At 41.6% G+C, this 12,732-nt stretch overlaps 1 protein-coding gene and 1 pseudogene across 1 annotated transcript in view; one reads left to right on the top strand and one right to left on the bottom strand.

Moving 5' to 3' along the window:
• Nucleotides 1–8,399: 8,399 nt before the first annotated feature.
• On the bottom strand, nt 8,400–10,308 carry LOC101632535 (annotated as a pseudogene).
• A 1,988-nt stretch (nt 10,309–12,296) lies between these two features.
• WNK1 (WNK lysine deficient protein kinase 1) overlaps nt 12,297–12,732 on the top strand; it is a 129,479-nt gene continuing 129,043 nt past the window's right edge. The window contains exon 1 of the mRNA XM_004692541.2: nt 12,297–12,730. Coding sequence (XP_004692598.1) covers nt 12,370–12,730 — 361 coding nt within the window. The 5' untranslated portion in view covers nt 12,297–12,369. The remainder of the gene's footprint in view (nt 12,731–12,732) is intronic.

The following is a 12,732-nucleotide window of genomic DNA, read 5'->3' as shown; positions in this document are numbered from 1 at the left end:
TATGTGTTTATCTCTATGCCAGTACCACCCTCTCTTGATTACTGCACTTTGTAGTGTTTTTTGAAACCAGGAGGTATGTGTGCCTCAGCTTTGTTCTTTTCAAGGTTGCACTACTTCCTTTGACGTTCCGTAACAAATTTTAGAAACAGTTGGTGAATTTTTACAAAGAAGCTGATTGGTTTTTTTTTTTTTTTTAAAGATTTATTTATTTATTTGTGCATACAGAACTGGGGTACAGGCCAGAGGCTCAGGGGCGGTGAGAGGCTTCACCAGAGACAGAGTGGGGAGCAGAACAGGCAGATCTACGAAGTACACTGCTGAGGGGAGCAGCGGGTGGGTCAGGAGAGGTCTGGCTCGCCATGTGGTCTCCTCCGGGGCAGGCGGAAGGCGGGAATCGAACTCATGCGGAAGTGGCTTCAGATTCTCAGTGCTGTGCTTTAACCCTGGCTTCAGATTCTCAGTGCTGTGCTTTAACCCGCTGTGCCACCAGGGAGGGCCCTGATTGGTTTTTTGATAGAGTAATGTGACCTGTAGTTTAATTGTAACGCATTGCCATTTTAACAATATTTTGATTTCCAATCAATGAACATAGGATGTTTTTCTAGTTATTTAGAACATCTTCAATTTCTTATCACAATGCTTTTGTCAGCCTCTAACAAGACTGAAGTCCAAAAGTGTAAGTTTTGAACTTCTTTTGCTGAATTCATTCCTACTCATTTTATTCTTTTTAATGTTTTTGAAAATGGAATTGCTAAACTTAGTATTAGTTTTAATAGTTTTTAGTGGGTTCCTCAGGTTTCCTGTATACAAGTTCATGACATCTAAAAATAGATATAGTTTAATTTCTTCCTTTCCAATCCATTCTTATTCAAAATTAATAATGATAAGACCACGGAATGAAAGAATCCTGGAGCTGAAAGGGCTTTATCAGGTGGGCTCAGTTTTTATTCCCATTTTTAGATAAGGAAATAGGTTGAGGGACCTTAAGAGGCTTGTATGAGTTAAATAGCTATTAAGTGACAGGCTTGAATTCCAAAAGTTTGTCTGGAGAATTCATGTGATTATACAGCCTTGTGTTTAAAAATCCCAGATTCAGCATAAGGAAAAATCTTTGATAATCATCTACAAATTTAGTTCCCTTTCTCAGGATTTCTATTCTGGTTCCACTACATACCAGTCAAGGAGAATGAATAACACTTCATTAACACTTGCTATTTGCCCAGAAAGTACCTTTTAATATAGGTACGTTTTTTCTAACCAGTAATTAGGAGGAGAAATATCCAAAGATTCACTGAGATCCAATGCCATGGTTGAGGTATAGGTTATAATTTGGACATAAAAGAACTCACTAGTCAAGTTTGGCTGGGTGATTGGAGCCAAATTCTTCCCCTTTCTGTGACTCAGTTTCACCTTCTGTTTTATCCCTTTTCCCTCCCTTTTTCTGAGATTGTGGGAGAATGCAAATAAAAGTATGACTATGTGAAGAGTTTAGTGTTTGAAAGAAATTAGGAAAATACAAGATGTTGTTTGGATGGAGCTGTCCTGAACAAAAACCTATTAAAGACCAATGAACTCACTTTAAGAGTTAAAATGACAATAAAATAGCTTCAGTCTGCCATTGCATCACCTTTTGAGAACATGGAGATGGAAACTCAGAAACTATTTAATCTTAAATTAATGTGAGGATGAAGGCTACTGGCCTTATTTAAGTTAGAAGTCAAGTAAATTGCCAGCTGCTAGTTCAGGAACTATGGTTAATGTGGGAGTTTAACAGTGGTGTGAATTCTTGTCATGATGAGGCAGGTCAGACTTTACTTGCACCGCATTGCCTATCCTTGGTATCTTTATTTTTATCTGAAAAAACAAGTGATTGAGAAGGGCTTTAAAACACCCCGTTAATATTAAATAAATACTAAAAGCTTATAATGTGTTAGTGGCTGACAAGTTATCGTAATATCTAAATGGATTTGTTGACCTTAAAATGGAGCTTGGCTCTCATGTCTATTTGTCACAATTTCCTACTTATTTCCTTCCCCACCTTTTCCCCATTGTCAGCTCTTGTTATTCTCGGTGGTCATGGAAAAAAAATATATTATTGCAGGGTTTCAATGTGACCAAAACAGCACAGTCTGGCAGGCCATCCCTCCTGCTTATTGAACTAGTGCTAACTGTGCTCAGTCCAGAGTCTCCAAAAGAAAGAATAAACATTTAACAGAAAGCTTAGACTAACAAGAAGTTCATTTGGGGCCCTCCCTGGTGGTGCAATGGGTTAAAGCACTATGAAGCTATCCTCAGCCACTGCAGCTCTGAGTTTGATCCCCAGCCAGGGAGCTGACCCACATGGCATAGCAGACCTCTCCTGCTTCATCTGCTGCTCCCTCAGCAGTGGATTTCAGTAGATCTGCCTGTTCTGTTCCTCACTCTGTCTCTGGTGAATTGTCTCACCCACTGCAGTTCTGGCCCGTACCCCAGTTTCTGTATGCATAAACAAATAAATCTTAAAAAACAACAAATAAAAGAAGTTCATTTGGGTCTTTCTTCATCTTCTCAGAAGAGTGCTCCTGAGATAACACCCAGTCAAATGATATATTTTCTACATGTGTAATTAAAATGCAACAGGGTTATCAGACTGTGTAAATTTTGAAGTGATTTTTTTTTAATGAAGTAAGTTGTCATGAGTATGAAAAGAGGACATTTTTGAAAAGAGGAATGACTATGAAGTTGAGTTATGGCAAATTAGATGACAGGTAAGTCAAGCTGGGATGAAGAGGTAAAGAACGGGAAGCTCTCTGTTTCACCTTTAATATTTAAACAACAGTAATAATTATTTAAAAATCATTTTCAGATCTGTTGCTGCTCCAAACTTGGGAGACAGAAGTCCTGTGATAGTGGACCCAGTGACTTTCTGCCCAACTGTCTTCCCCTCTGCGTGTAACTTCTACTTAGCAACCTGAAGATAGAGACATTTTCCAAAAGCATCTTATTGATTATAATTACTTAGTAACAGTTTAAAGGTCTAAAACTGAGGTAGTGTTTAAGTAAATTTTGGTTCAGCCATGTGATGGAAGACTAAGCTGTCATTTAAAATGATACTGTAATTTTAAAAATAGTGCTATGAAAATATGACTATATTGTTAGCTTTTATATACATTTAAAACAACATGTTTGGTAAAAATAAATAAATAAATAAATGAAAGAAGAAGCATAACCATAGATAGACATATAGCAAAAATAGTGAAAGGAGATAAATTAAAATGTTGTTATCTCTCGTGGTTTTGAGTGGTTATATCTTTTTGTGTGAATACATGTATGGGAGAGGGTGATCTTGAATTTACAAAGCTTTGTTTAGCATTTTAAGTCAATTGCATAGTTAACCAACATCTAATATGTTTAGAGACCCTTCATAGATGTTGTAGGGGACAGAATTCATTACGAGGCACAGATGTTCTCAGCAGGCTTACATATGATTGTGCAAATACTTTAAAATGTTAATAATAATCCCATGGCTAGCTGGCCATTACATGATGCTTCATCCATGTACCTTGACAATCAGATGTTTTTTGAGAAGATCGGTGCATATAAAAACATCTTGAAGTCAATAATTTTTGGAATGTTATCTATCTTTAAATAATAACCATATGTCACAGGTAATTGAAGAGGTCAGATTTTCTTTTTCATTTTAAGAATTAAATAAAAATTGATTCAACAATAGGAAGGCAGCTAATTCTTCACAAGGTTTTAAGTTTCTCCTTGAGCCATTCAGCCTTTTTTTGAGCTTCCTTCTAAGTACCACCCAGGATAATGGTTTGGGTAAGTTTTTTAAATATTTACCATTTTCTAATCAAGGCCCAGGACTTGTGTCCTGATTCTTACTGGTTGCTACTGCAGCACTTTAACCTGTCTTGTTTTATCATAGGCAGACAAAACTGATAAAATTCTTTCCAACCCTCTTTTGTCATAACTCAGTATTTTTGTCAAAATTCTGTGATAAGAGCTATAAAGATGCCTCAGTAGAGAACTCCAAGCAGCCTGATGGTTAAAAGTGTCTGCTTTATGAAGCTGCTCCCAATATGAACTGAACTATGAGGCAATATTATCTTGTCTTTCTCTAAGATCCCACTCTCCCACATTCCAAATTTAGATTCTACAAGCAAATTCCTAACTTGACCTCCATTTTCAGCATCTGTTATTATTGCTTAACACCCTATTGAAGAATAAAAATTCACTGCATACAAAATGTAAAATGGAATGTGTATTCACTCTAGTTAGAAACTGCTCTAGACACAGACACAGAAACACACCACACACATGATGTATCTTACAGAGGGAAAGCGGTGGAAGGGGAAAGAAATACTCATTTTCTCATTTTACAATTGTCCTAAAGTATAAAGAAATGTCACAAAAAGTCTGAAAGGAAATAGGTTAAGCTAATTTACCACCCTGAAATGAAATATTAACTTACTTTAAATTCAATTTTTTAAAATTGAAATATACTCGCTTATTTTTACATCATTCTTCATTTTGTGCATTTTTTCATCTTGGTTATTATTAATTCAATTCATGGAAAGGTCTAGCTCTGTGAGGGCATATTTGGTTAAATTTGACTTAAATGGCATGGATTCCTTTTTTCTACATTTTCTTTTCCAATTTTGCCCTTGTATATAAATTTATGAGTTTTGTGATTAAGTTGGAGAAGAAAATGAGACTACTACTAAAGAACTATTATTACTGCCTTAAAAGATTGTACGCTAACTGTGTCTACTGTAGATTGTTGTCCAAAGTATTACATGGTGCTCTTTGACTGAATCTCTGCCATTCTAAGAGTAAGTTTACACCAAAAAAGTACACATTTTTGGAAGTAGATAATATTTTTGCCACTGTTAATGAGTTTTCTAAATCCTCTTTCTAGTAGCAGAGGGAAATTGTGGAGGTTAATTAAGCAAAATATGTTCAGTAAGTCATTATCTTAAGGCTCAGAAAATTATCACTTGAATGTTAAATGATTATTGCTACAGCACATGAATTTTCCTTGTGCTTCAAATGACGAAATAACGTAAGCCAACTCTTTAAAAATATCATAAGGATTAGAAAGATCAGATTCCTATATATTGATAGAAAACATTCGGGAGTGAACAGTGATTATGTGCCATTGTATTATATATTGCCATCAGCAACATATGAGAAAACCAGGCGCTCTTCTTTCTTGACAACACGTGGTGTTCTCTGTCATTGTGGTATGTGGTAATATTTCCTTGTAGTTTTAAGTTGCACATTCTTAATAATTAATACATTTTTTGTGCACTTTTCATCATTAATCCCTTTTAGGAAAGAATCTATTCACACTTTTGCTTACACTTTTATAGTATTATCTTAATGTTGAATTGTGAGAGTTTTCTATATATTCTGTTCACAAATATATTTTGATATTTGTTTTGCTATATTTACTACCAAACTGTGACATTTCAATTTTTATAACATTGACTTTTTTTTTAAAAGATTTATTTATTTATTCATACAGAATTGGGGTACAGGCCAGAGATGTGGCGGGTGATAAGATTCACCAGAGACAGAGTGGGGAGCAGAACAGGCAGATCGACGAGGTACACTGCTGAGGGGAGCAGCGGGCGGGTCAGGAGAGGTCTGCCGTGCCATGTGGTCACCTCCGGGGCAGGCGGGAATCGAACTCATGCAGAAGTGGCTTTAGATTCTGGATGCTGTGCTTTAACCCGCTGCGCCACCAGGGAGGGCCAACATTGACTTTTAAAGAACAACATTTTTAAATTTTGCAGTCTCATTTAACAATTTTTTCTTCTTTGGTTTGTGCTTTTTGTGATCCAAGATCACAATGATTTTCTCCTACATTTCCCTCTGGAAATTTTATTGTTTTAACTCTTCTATTTATGTATGATTCATTTTGAATTTATCTTTGTATAGAATATGAGAAAAAGGTTGAGGTTAATGTTTCTCCCGTATCGCCAACCAATTATTCCAGCAGTATTGTCATGAAGGCTACCTTTCCCCGATTAAATTACCTTGATACTTTTATCTGCTGAAGTCTTGGCACTTTCTGTTTTAGCTCACTGATTCATTTGTTGATCTTTATGTTAGTACCACACTATCTTAATGACAGCAGCTTTGCAGTCAGCCTTGAAATCAGGAAGTATATATCTTTTACCTTTGTTCTTTTTCAAAACTGGTTGTACTGTTTTCCATATATTTCTATGTAAATTTCAAATAAAATTATAAATTTGCATTTTGCCAGGGTTGATTGGGATTTTATTGAACCTATAGATTAATTAGTGGAAAACTGACATCTTAACAATATTGAGTTTTGTCCCATATCAGGGTTTATTTCTCCATTTATGTAACTGTTTAATCTCTCTCAACATTTTGTGATCTTTAGTATATGAATCTTATACACAATTTGCTAAATTTATTCCTAAGTATATTATGCTTGTGATTTATAAATAAATAAAATTTATTTATTTATGCATACAGAACTCGGGTGCAAGTCAGAGGTGAGGGGAGGTGAGAAGATTGACCAGTGGCAGGGCAAGGAGCAGAACAGGCAGACTGACTGAAGTACAATGCTGAGGGGAGCAGCAGGTGGGACAGGAGAGGTCTGCTAAGCCATGTAGGTCAGTCCCTGGTCATGGATTGAACCTATGCGGCAGTGGCTGCTGATAGCTTCATAGTGCTGCACTTTAGCCCCTTGTGCCACCAGGGAGGGTCCTACTTTAAGTACTTAACATTTTTCTGTGTATAATTTTAAATAGAAATTTTTTATATTTAAAGTGCACATGATTTGATGTAGATAGCCATATTGATATTAGTACAACCAAACTAACATTTTATCTCCTTACATAATTACCATTTTTTGTGTGATAAGCATATCTGAAATCTACTATTTTCTTATTTTCATATATCTACTTCTCTGTGTATTTTCAGCATTAAGTATAGTATTAAGTATAGTTTTAAGTATAAGTATACTTATTAAGTATTAAGTATAGTTGTTGTGTCTATGTATTAGCTTTCTACATTTATTCATCCTAGATAGCTGCAATTTGTACCTTTGACAACATAATTTCTTCTGCTTCCCCCAGTTCCACCCCTCCAAAAACCTCGTAACCAGTATTCTCTCTACTTTGAGAGTTCCACATTGTATTCATAAAAGATTCCATGCATAAGTGAGCTCATATATTTGCCTTTTATCTTCATCTGTCTGTTTTCTCCACTTATCTCAATACTTTACAGATTTGATCTTACAGTATTATAATATGCTTTGATATAGGGCAAGTCCCATCCCCTTCTATTTTATTTATAGTAAAAAAAATTTTTTTAAACTGTTCTTCCTTCTTCCTTGAATTTATTATAAGAAATTATAATAAAAATAATCAATAGACAAAAGAACCTGGGACATGAAAGAATGGGACAAAAAGTAGAAAAATGCTCTCAAGATGATACTTTCTCTTGAACATCAAGAAGCTACCTGAATTGTTGTGCCATATACAAAAGAAGGTTTCTGTACATTCAACACTGTCTAAATCAAAGGTTTTTCTTGTTATCCAGTAATCAGTGGCAGGGACCATGCAAATATAAAACAAGAATGGGTGGAAAATGAAAAGAAATATGAATCAACGTGAGAAGATGAATAAGGACTTCGGTGCATAAAAAAACAGTGAGGAAAAGAAAATTCTCATATTCTCGATCTACTTCTCAGGAAGTCATATCTCTGAACTTAGGGCGTCCATTGCATTTTTTACCTCTACTTATTTCACTAGATGCTTTATATGTATTATAGAGAGGTTAGTTCTTTGCTTGGTAGTTGAAATGACAGAAATGAAAAAATACTATTAGGGATATTATGAGTAATGAGTCACAGAAAAAATGTTCGTTGCAAGTTGGAAACATTAAAATGGGCATTGGGCAAATAAGTTAAATAAGTTTCTGTAATAAAATTTGCACACTAAAAAGCTTACTTAACCTTAAATCTAAGCATAGTACAAAGTATGGTTCTACTCAAAGTTGTACCTGTTTTCTTTTAGGGATTAATCAGTTTATGAAATAGCATACCTAATGAATAACACCACAAAGAGTAGCAAGTAAGTTCTTTTTTAAAAAACTCATTTTGGAGGAAAGGAGTAGGGGAAAAGTCATATATGTGAATAATCAGTGATGCCAAGTTTCTGAGAAATAAAAATTTCTCTATTTTAGAAGGAATGTGTCCCTCATTTTTTGTTTAATCAATATGAATAAAAAGCATCTGCTCCCTTACCAGCAAAAAAAGACTGACCCATGTCTGGGAGAACAATCTGTACTCAGAAACAATTAACCCAAGTCAGGAAGAACCGCCCATTCAAATTTGAAGGGCTGAAGTTTCCAAACACAGCTGTTTTCTGTCAGGCGTCTTCCTTCAACTCAGTGGTGGCATGGCTACAGCCCAAAGAACCTGTGGCAGGGATGCCAGCGTGAAGCAGCGGCAGAAGTCTATGAACACAGTATGGTGACACTGGTATCAGACTCACTTCTGTGTGGTGGGATTCTGCCTTCAACAATTCACTAGGCTTCATGAAGATGCCTTCTATGGTTTTCCATAGTAGTTCTGGTTTGAGTGGGCCATGCCATGCACTTCTTTTGGCCCACTGATAGTTCAGCCATATTGTTCACCTGTGCACCTGTGACAGCAGAACACGATTGGAGGAATGCTTGGACCACACCTCACCATCCTCACCAGCAGGGCCCATTACAAAGCACTGTCCAGTCATTCAGATAATCACCTTCGCCTTCCTCACCCAAAGCACTCACTTCCTGATTTCCAGAAAAAGGTGAGGTGACTGTGGAGGTGACTAAGAGGTGACTATTGAGGTTTCTGCCAATGCTGACATGTGTCAGTCTGATGGACTGGCCACATCGAGTGGAGATTCCCTTCTCACATACAGTGGCAGTCTTCCCCATATCCTCCAGTAAATGCTGCAGTCACCTACAGCAGTCACATTTGTTGCTGACTGTTGTCCCCCACCTGACCCATAGTGCCCTTGGTGAGTGTAGTCACATATTGTGGCATGTATTGAGTAGCACAGAGCTCCAACATGCAGCACACCATAAACCCTGAATGAAATAGTGTTATCACAGTCATCCTGGCTGCTTCCCCAAATCCTTACTTAATCGTTAAAAAAGTACCTGTTCTCGTAGTCAAACTTACATTATACACGTAGGAAAAGCTGTCATGTGTCCTTAAATCAATAGCTAGGTAATTTACAATGAATTTAGTTTTTCTTGGTTGAAATGATGCATTGATAGGGCATGGTGATTGTCAAGGGAGTTGTATTCAACACAGTGTGGCCAGAGTTCCAGGGCTCAGTAAACAAGAATAGGCAATAATAAAGTCTTTTAATGACCATTCACACAGAAATATCCTCATTTTTTATGGTGCCAAGATTTGAACTTTGTGATTTATTGATTTTTTAACTTGCCCAGTTTATAGTTGCTTTGTGTTTATTTTTCCTGGTAAAGCAAGAATTGAGCAAGTTCTAAGAAGCTGCCTCAAGATGTACAATAAAATGTACTTTCAAGTAATTTCTTCCTTTGCTTTACATTAAATTTATACATTAAATTTGCTATACATTAAATTTATACATGTCACTCTTTATACTACATCGAGATGTACTATTTCATAGCAAACAAGTGAAGGATATATTTCCTAAAACAGTGGACTTTTAATTAATACTCTAGTTGATCCTACTGAGTGTGTACATTAAAATGTTCATAACCTACTTGCTTCATGAAGCCTAACAACCATTGGTTTTAAAACACATTTTTGATGCCTGAAAATCTAACTTATGATAAACAAGAAGATGAAAAATAGTGTAACTGTTTGTTATCAGAGCAATTAATACGAATTGTATAGCAGAACTTCTTTAGGTCGAGTCCAGCCAGATACGTTGTGGGGACACTAGTGCCAGCGAATCTTCTGTCAATTTGCTTCTAAACTACTCACCCTTGTATTGTGGTACTTGGCTAGGATGTGCGTTTCTAAGTTGATACCATAGCGGGCGCTGATGAGAGGTAAGAGCGTGTGGACGCTCTGATGCAGTTGGTACGTTTAAGTGCTTCCCGCTCATACCCGTTGGGGCTGACTTTTTAACTGCCATCTGCCTCGCGGGTCTGGCTTCCTATTCTGTCTGGTGCCCCCTGGTGCTCACCACCTACTTGTACAGTCTTGAGTTGCAAAGAGCCAAGGGGTCTAAGAGAGCTCAAGGATGCTTTCAAGAAAAGCATTCCATTACTGTGAACGCTAAGGATCCACATTTCTTCTACGTGCAAAGCCACAGAATGAATTATATATGTACACTCCTGCACCTCCAGAGAAAGCGGGAGTGTTGTTTTGCTAAACTATAAGCAAAAGAAAGATGAAATTAAGTTTCAACCAACTAGGTAGAAGTCATCCCAACTCTCACAGATTGTGGTAAAAGATAGAAAGATATGCAGATTTTATCTTTTTCACAAATCCATACCCTCCCCCCCGCCCCCCCAAAGTTCTTCTTCTCCTCCCCCCCACCCCCCCAGCAAAGCAAAGAGTTTGCTATGATCCTTGATTTCATTAGGGCAGCCAGCCCATCTTTGAGAGCCAGAATATCTGTGTTGGGCTGGAGCTGAAAATGTAGCCTTAATTGTTACGGAAGGGAGGGAGGCGCTTAGAAGATAATTCTTCTAACCATTTAATCAATATTAGTATCATGCGCAATCTTCACAAAGTTTCTTTTTACCCTTAGGGAGGAATCTTTAGCTCCTCTGACTCTCAAGAGTTTAGGCTCTGGTTCTCCTGCTTTGCCTTTCCCCTCCACCCCCACACCCCTACAGTTCCTCAACACTACTGCGTCTCTCTCCATTAAAGATGAACAACAGATCATTTTTCATTGCATGGCAACCCTAAAAGCTCTCCCTCGCCTCAGCAGAGCATGATGGGAGTCTCTCCTCTAGTGGTGTCCTCCCACTTCTTTTTTTTTCTTCCTTTTCTTCTTCCACAATTAATCCCTAAATAATGATTTTTCTAACTAGCGCTGATTTAAGTATGGGGTTTAGCGACCCGGTGACGCTCCCATCAGCCTTCCAGAAGGGGCGGTTTCCAAGGAAAACTACAACTCCCATGAGGCCTCAGGCTGGGGCAAACGCAGGGCATCACGGAAGTCGTAGGTTCCTTCCTCCTCAGTCCCTGTCATTCCTCAGACGCCGAGACTACAAGTCCCAAGGAACCTCGGTACTCCTACGCCTGCGCAAGAGCCCCGAAAGGGAGGTGGGGGTAGGGCTGCCCCGGGCGGCGGGGGGCGGGGTCGGAGCGGGCTGTGTGGAGGCTTGAGACTCCCGGCGCCATTTAGCGCGGAGAGTTTCCCCGGCGGACGCGGCTCTTCTCACTCGGGCCACTGTGTACCCCCATCTTCGGTGACAGAAGGCGCCTGGTGGGGGTGACTACTCTTTTCTCTCCCTACCCCCCTTCACCCAGTCCTCTCGGTCTCCTTTACTCTCGGCCCAGAGAAGCAGCGGAGCCCGGGCTCCGCGGTGAGCGGCCCTCCCCTCCCCACCGTTCCCTCCCTCCGTCAGCCCCCGGCACCGGCCCGGGAGGAGACCGGGGTTTGCCAGGCCCGGGGCGGGCGGGGAGGCCTCGGGGAAGGGGGGGCCCGCTCCTCAGGCATCGAGGCTTCGAGGCTTCGGCCCTTCGCATCCGGGCGATGGGCGCCCGGTGAGGCTGGTCCCCCGAGCTGGGGGCGCGTGTGGGAGGAGGCGACCGACTGACTGACTGACCGGGAGCCGGACCCGGCCCTCCCTCGCCCTTCCCGGCCCCTCCCACTCCTTCGGCCCTGGAGCTGCCACCGCTCGGGAGTCCGGGCTTGTCCCCTCCTCGCGGTGCCGCCGCCCTCAGGGCCTAGCCCGCCCTGCCGGGGAAGCGGCGGCCGGGAGCTGGAGCCGCGGCGGCGTCCGCCGCATCCGCTTCGACTCGGTGCCGGCTTCTGGCCCTGCCCCTCATGACTGCGGCGCCTCAGCTGCTTCTGCCTTCCCGGCCGCCGCTCGCCGCAGGATGGATGCGGACCGTGAGGCGCTAACCCCCGTGGCTCAGCTCCTCGATCGCCCGCCGACGAGCCCGCCGTGTGAGCCGCAGCAGCCGCCGCAACAGGGCCGGGTGTCCCGCCTCTCCTCCGGGGCGGCTTGTCAGTGCTGAGCGAGGAGGCGGCGTCCGGCTCGCACCGAACCCGCCGGGGAGCAGGCGCCCCCGGAGCGCGACTGCCGACGACCTCCTCCGCCCCTCGGAGCCGGCCCCCCGTCGGGTCTTCACTCACAAATTCGAGCCCGCTCGCCTCGCTCGGCGGACCGACCATGTCTGGCGGCGCCGCGGAGAAGCCGAGCAGCACTGCGAGTTCCCTGTTCCTCTCGCCGCCGGCCCCGGCCCCCAAGAATGGCTCCAGCTCCGACTCCTCCGTGGGGGAGAAGCTGGGCTCCGCGGCCACCGATGCGGCCACCGGCAGGACCGAGGAGTACCGGCGCCGCCGCCACACTATGGACAAGGACAGCCGCGGGGCCGCGGCGACCACGACCACCACGGAGCACCGCTTCTTCCGCCGCAGCGTCATTTGCGACTCGAACGCCACGGCGCTGGAGCTGCCCGGCCTCCCTTTCTCGCTGCCCCAGCCCAGCGCCGCCGCGGTGCCCCCGCAGAGCGCGCCCCCGGAGCCCCACCGC

The sequence above is a fragment of the Condylura cristata genome, unplaced genomic scaffold (assembly GCF_000260355.1).
Source record: "Condylura cristata isolate star-nosed mole 26May11 unplaced genomic scaffold, ConCri1.0 scaffold00034, whole genome shotgun sequence".
NCBI classification, from domain to species: Eukaryota; Metazoa; Chordata; class Mammalia; order Eulipotyphla; family Talpidae; genus Condylura; species Condylura cristata.
This window is presented reverse-complemented; position numbering and strand designations above follow the sequence as displayed.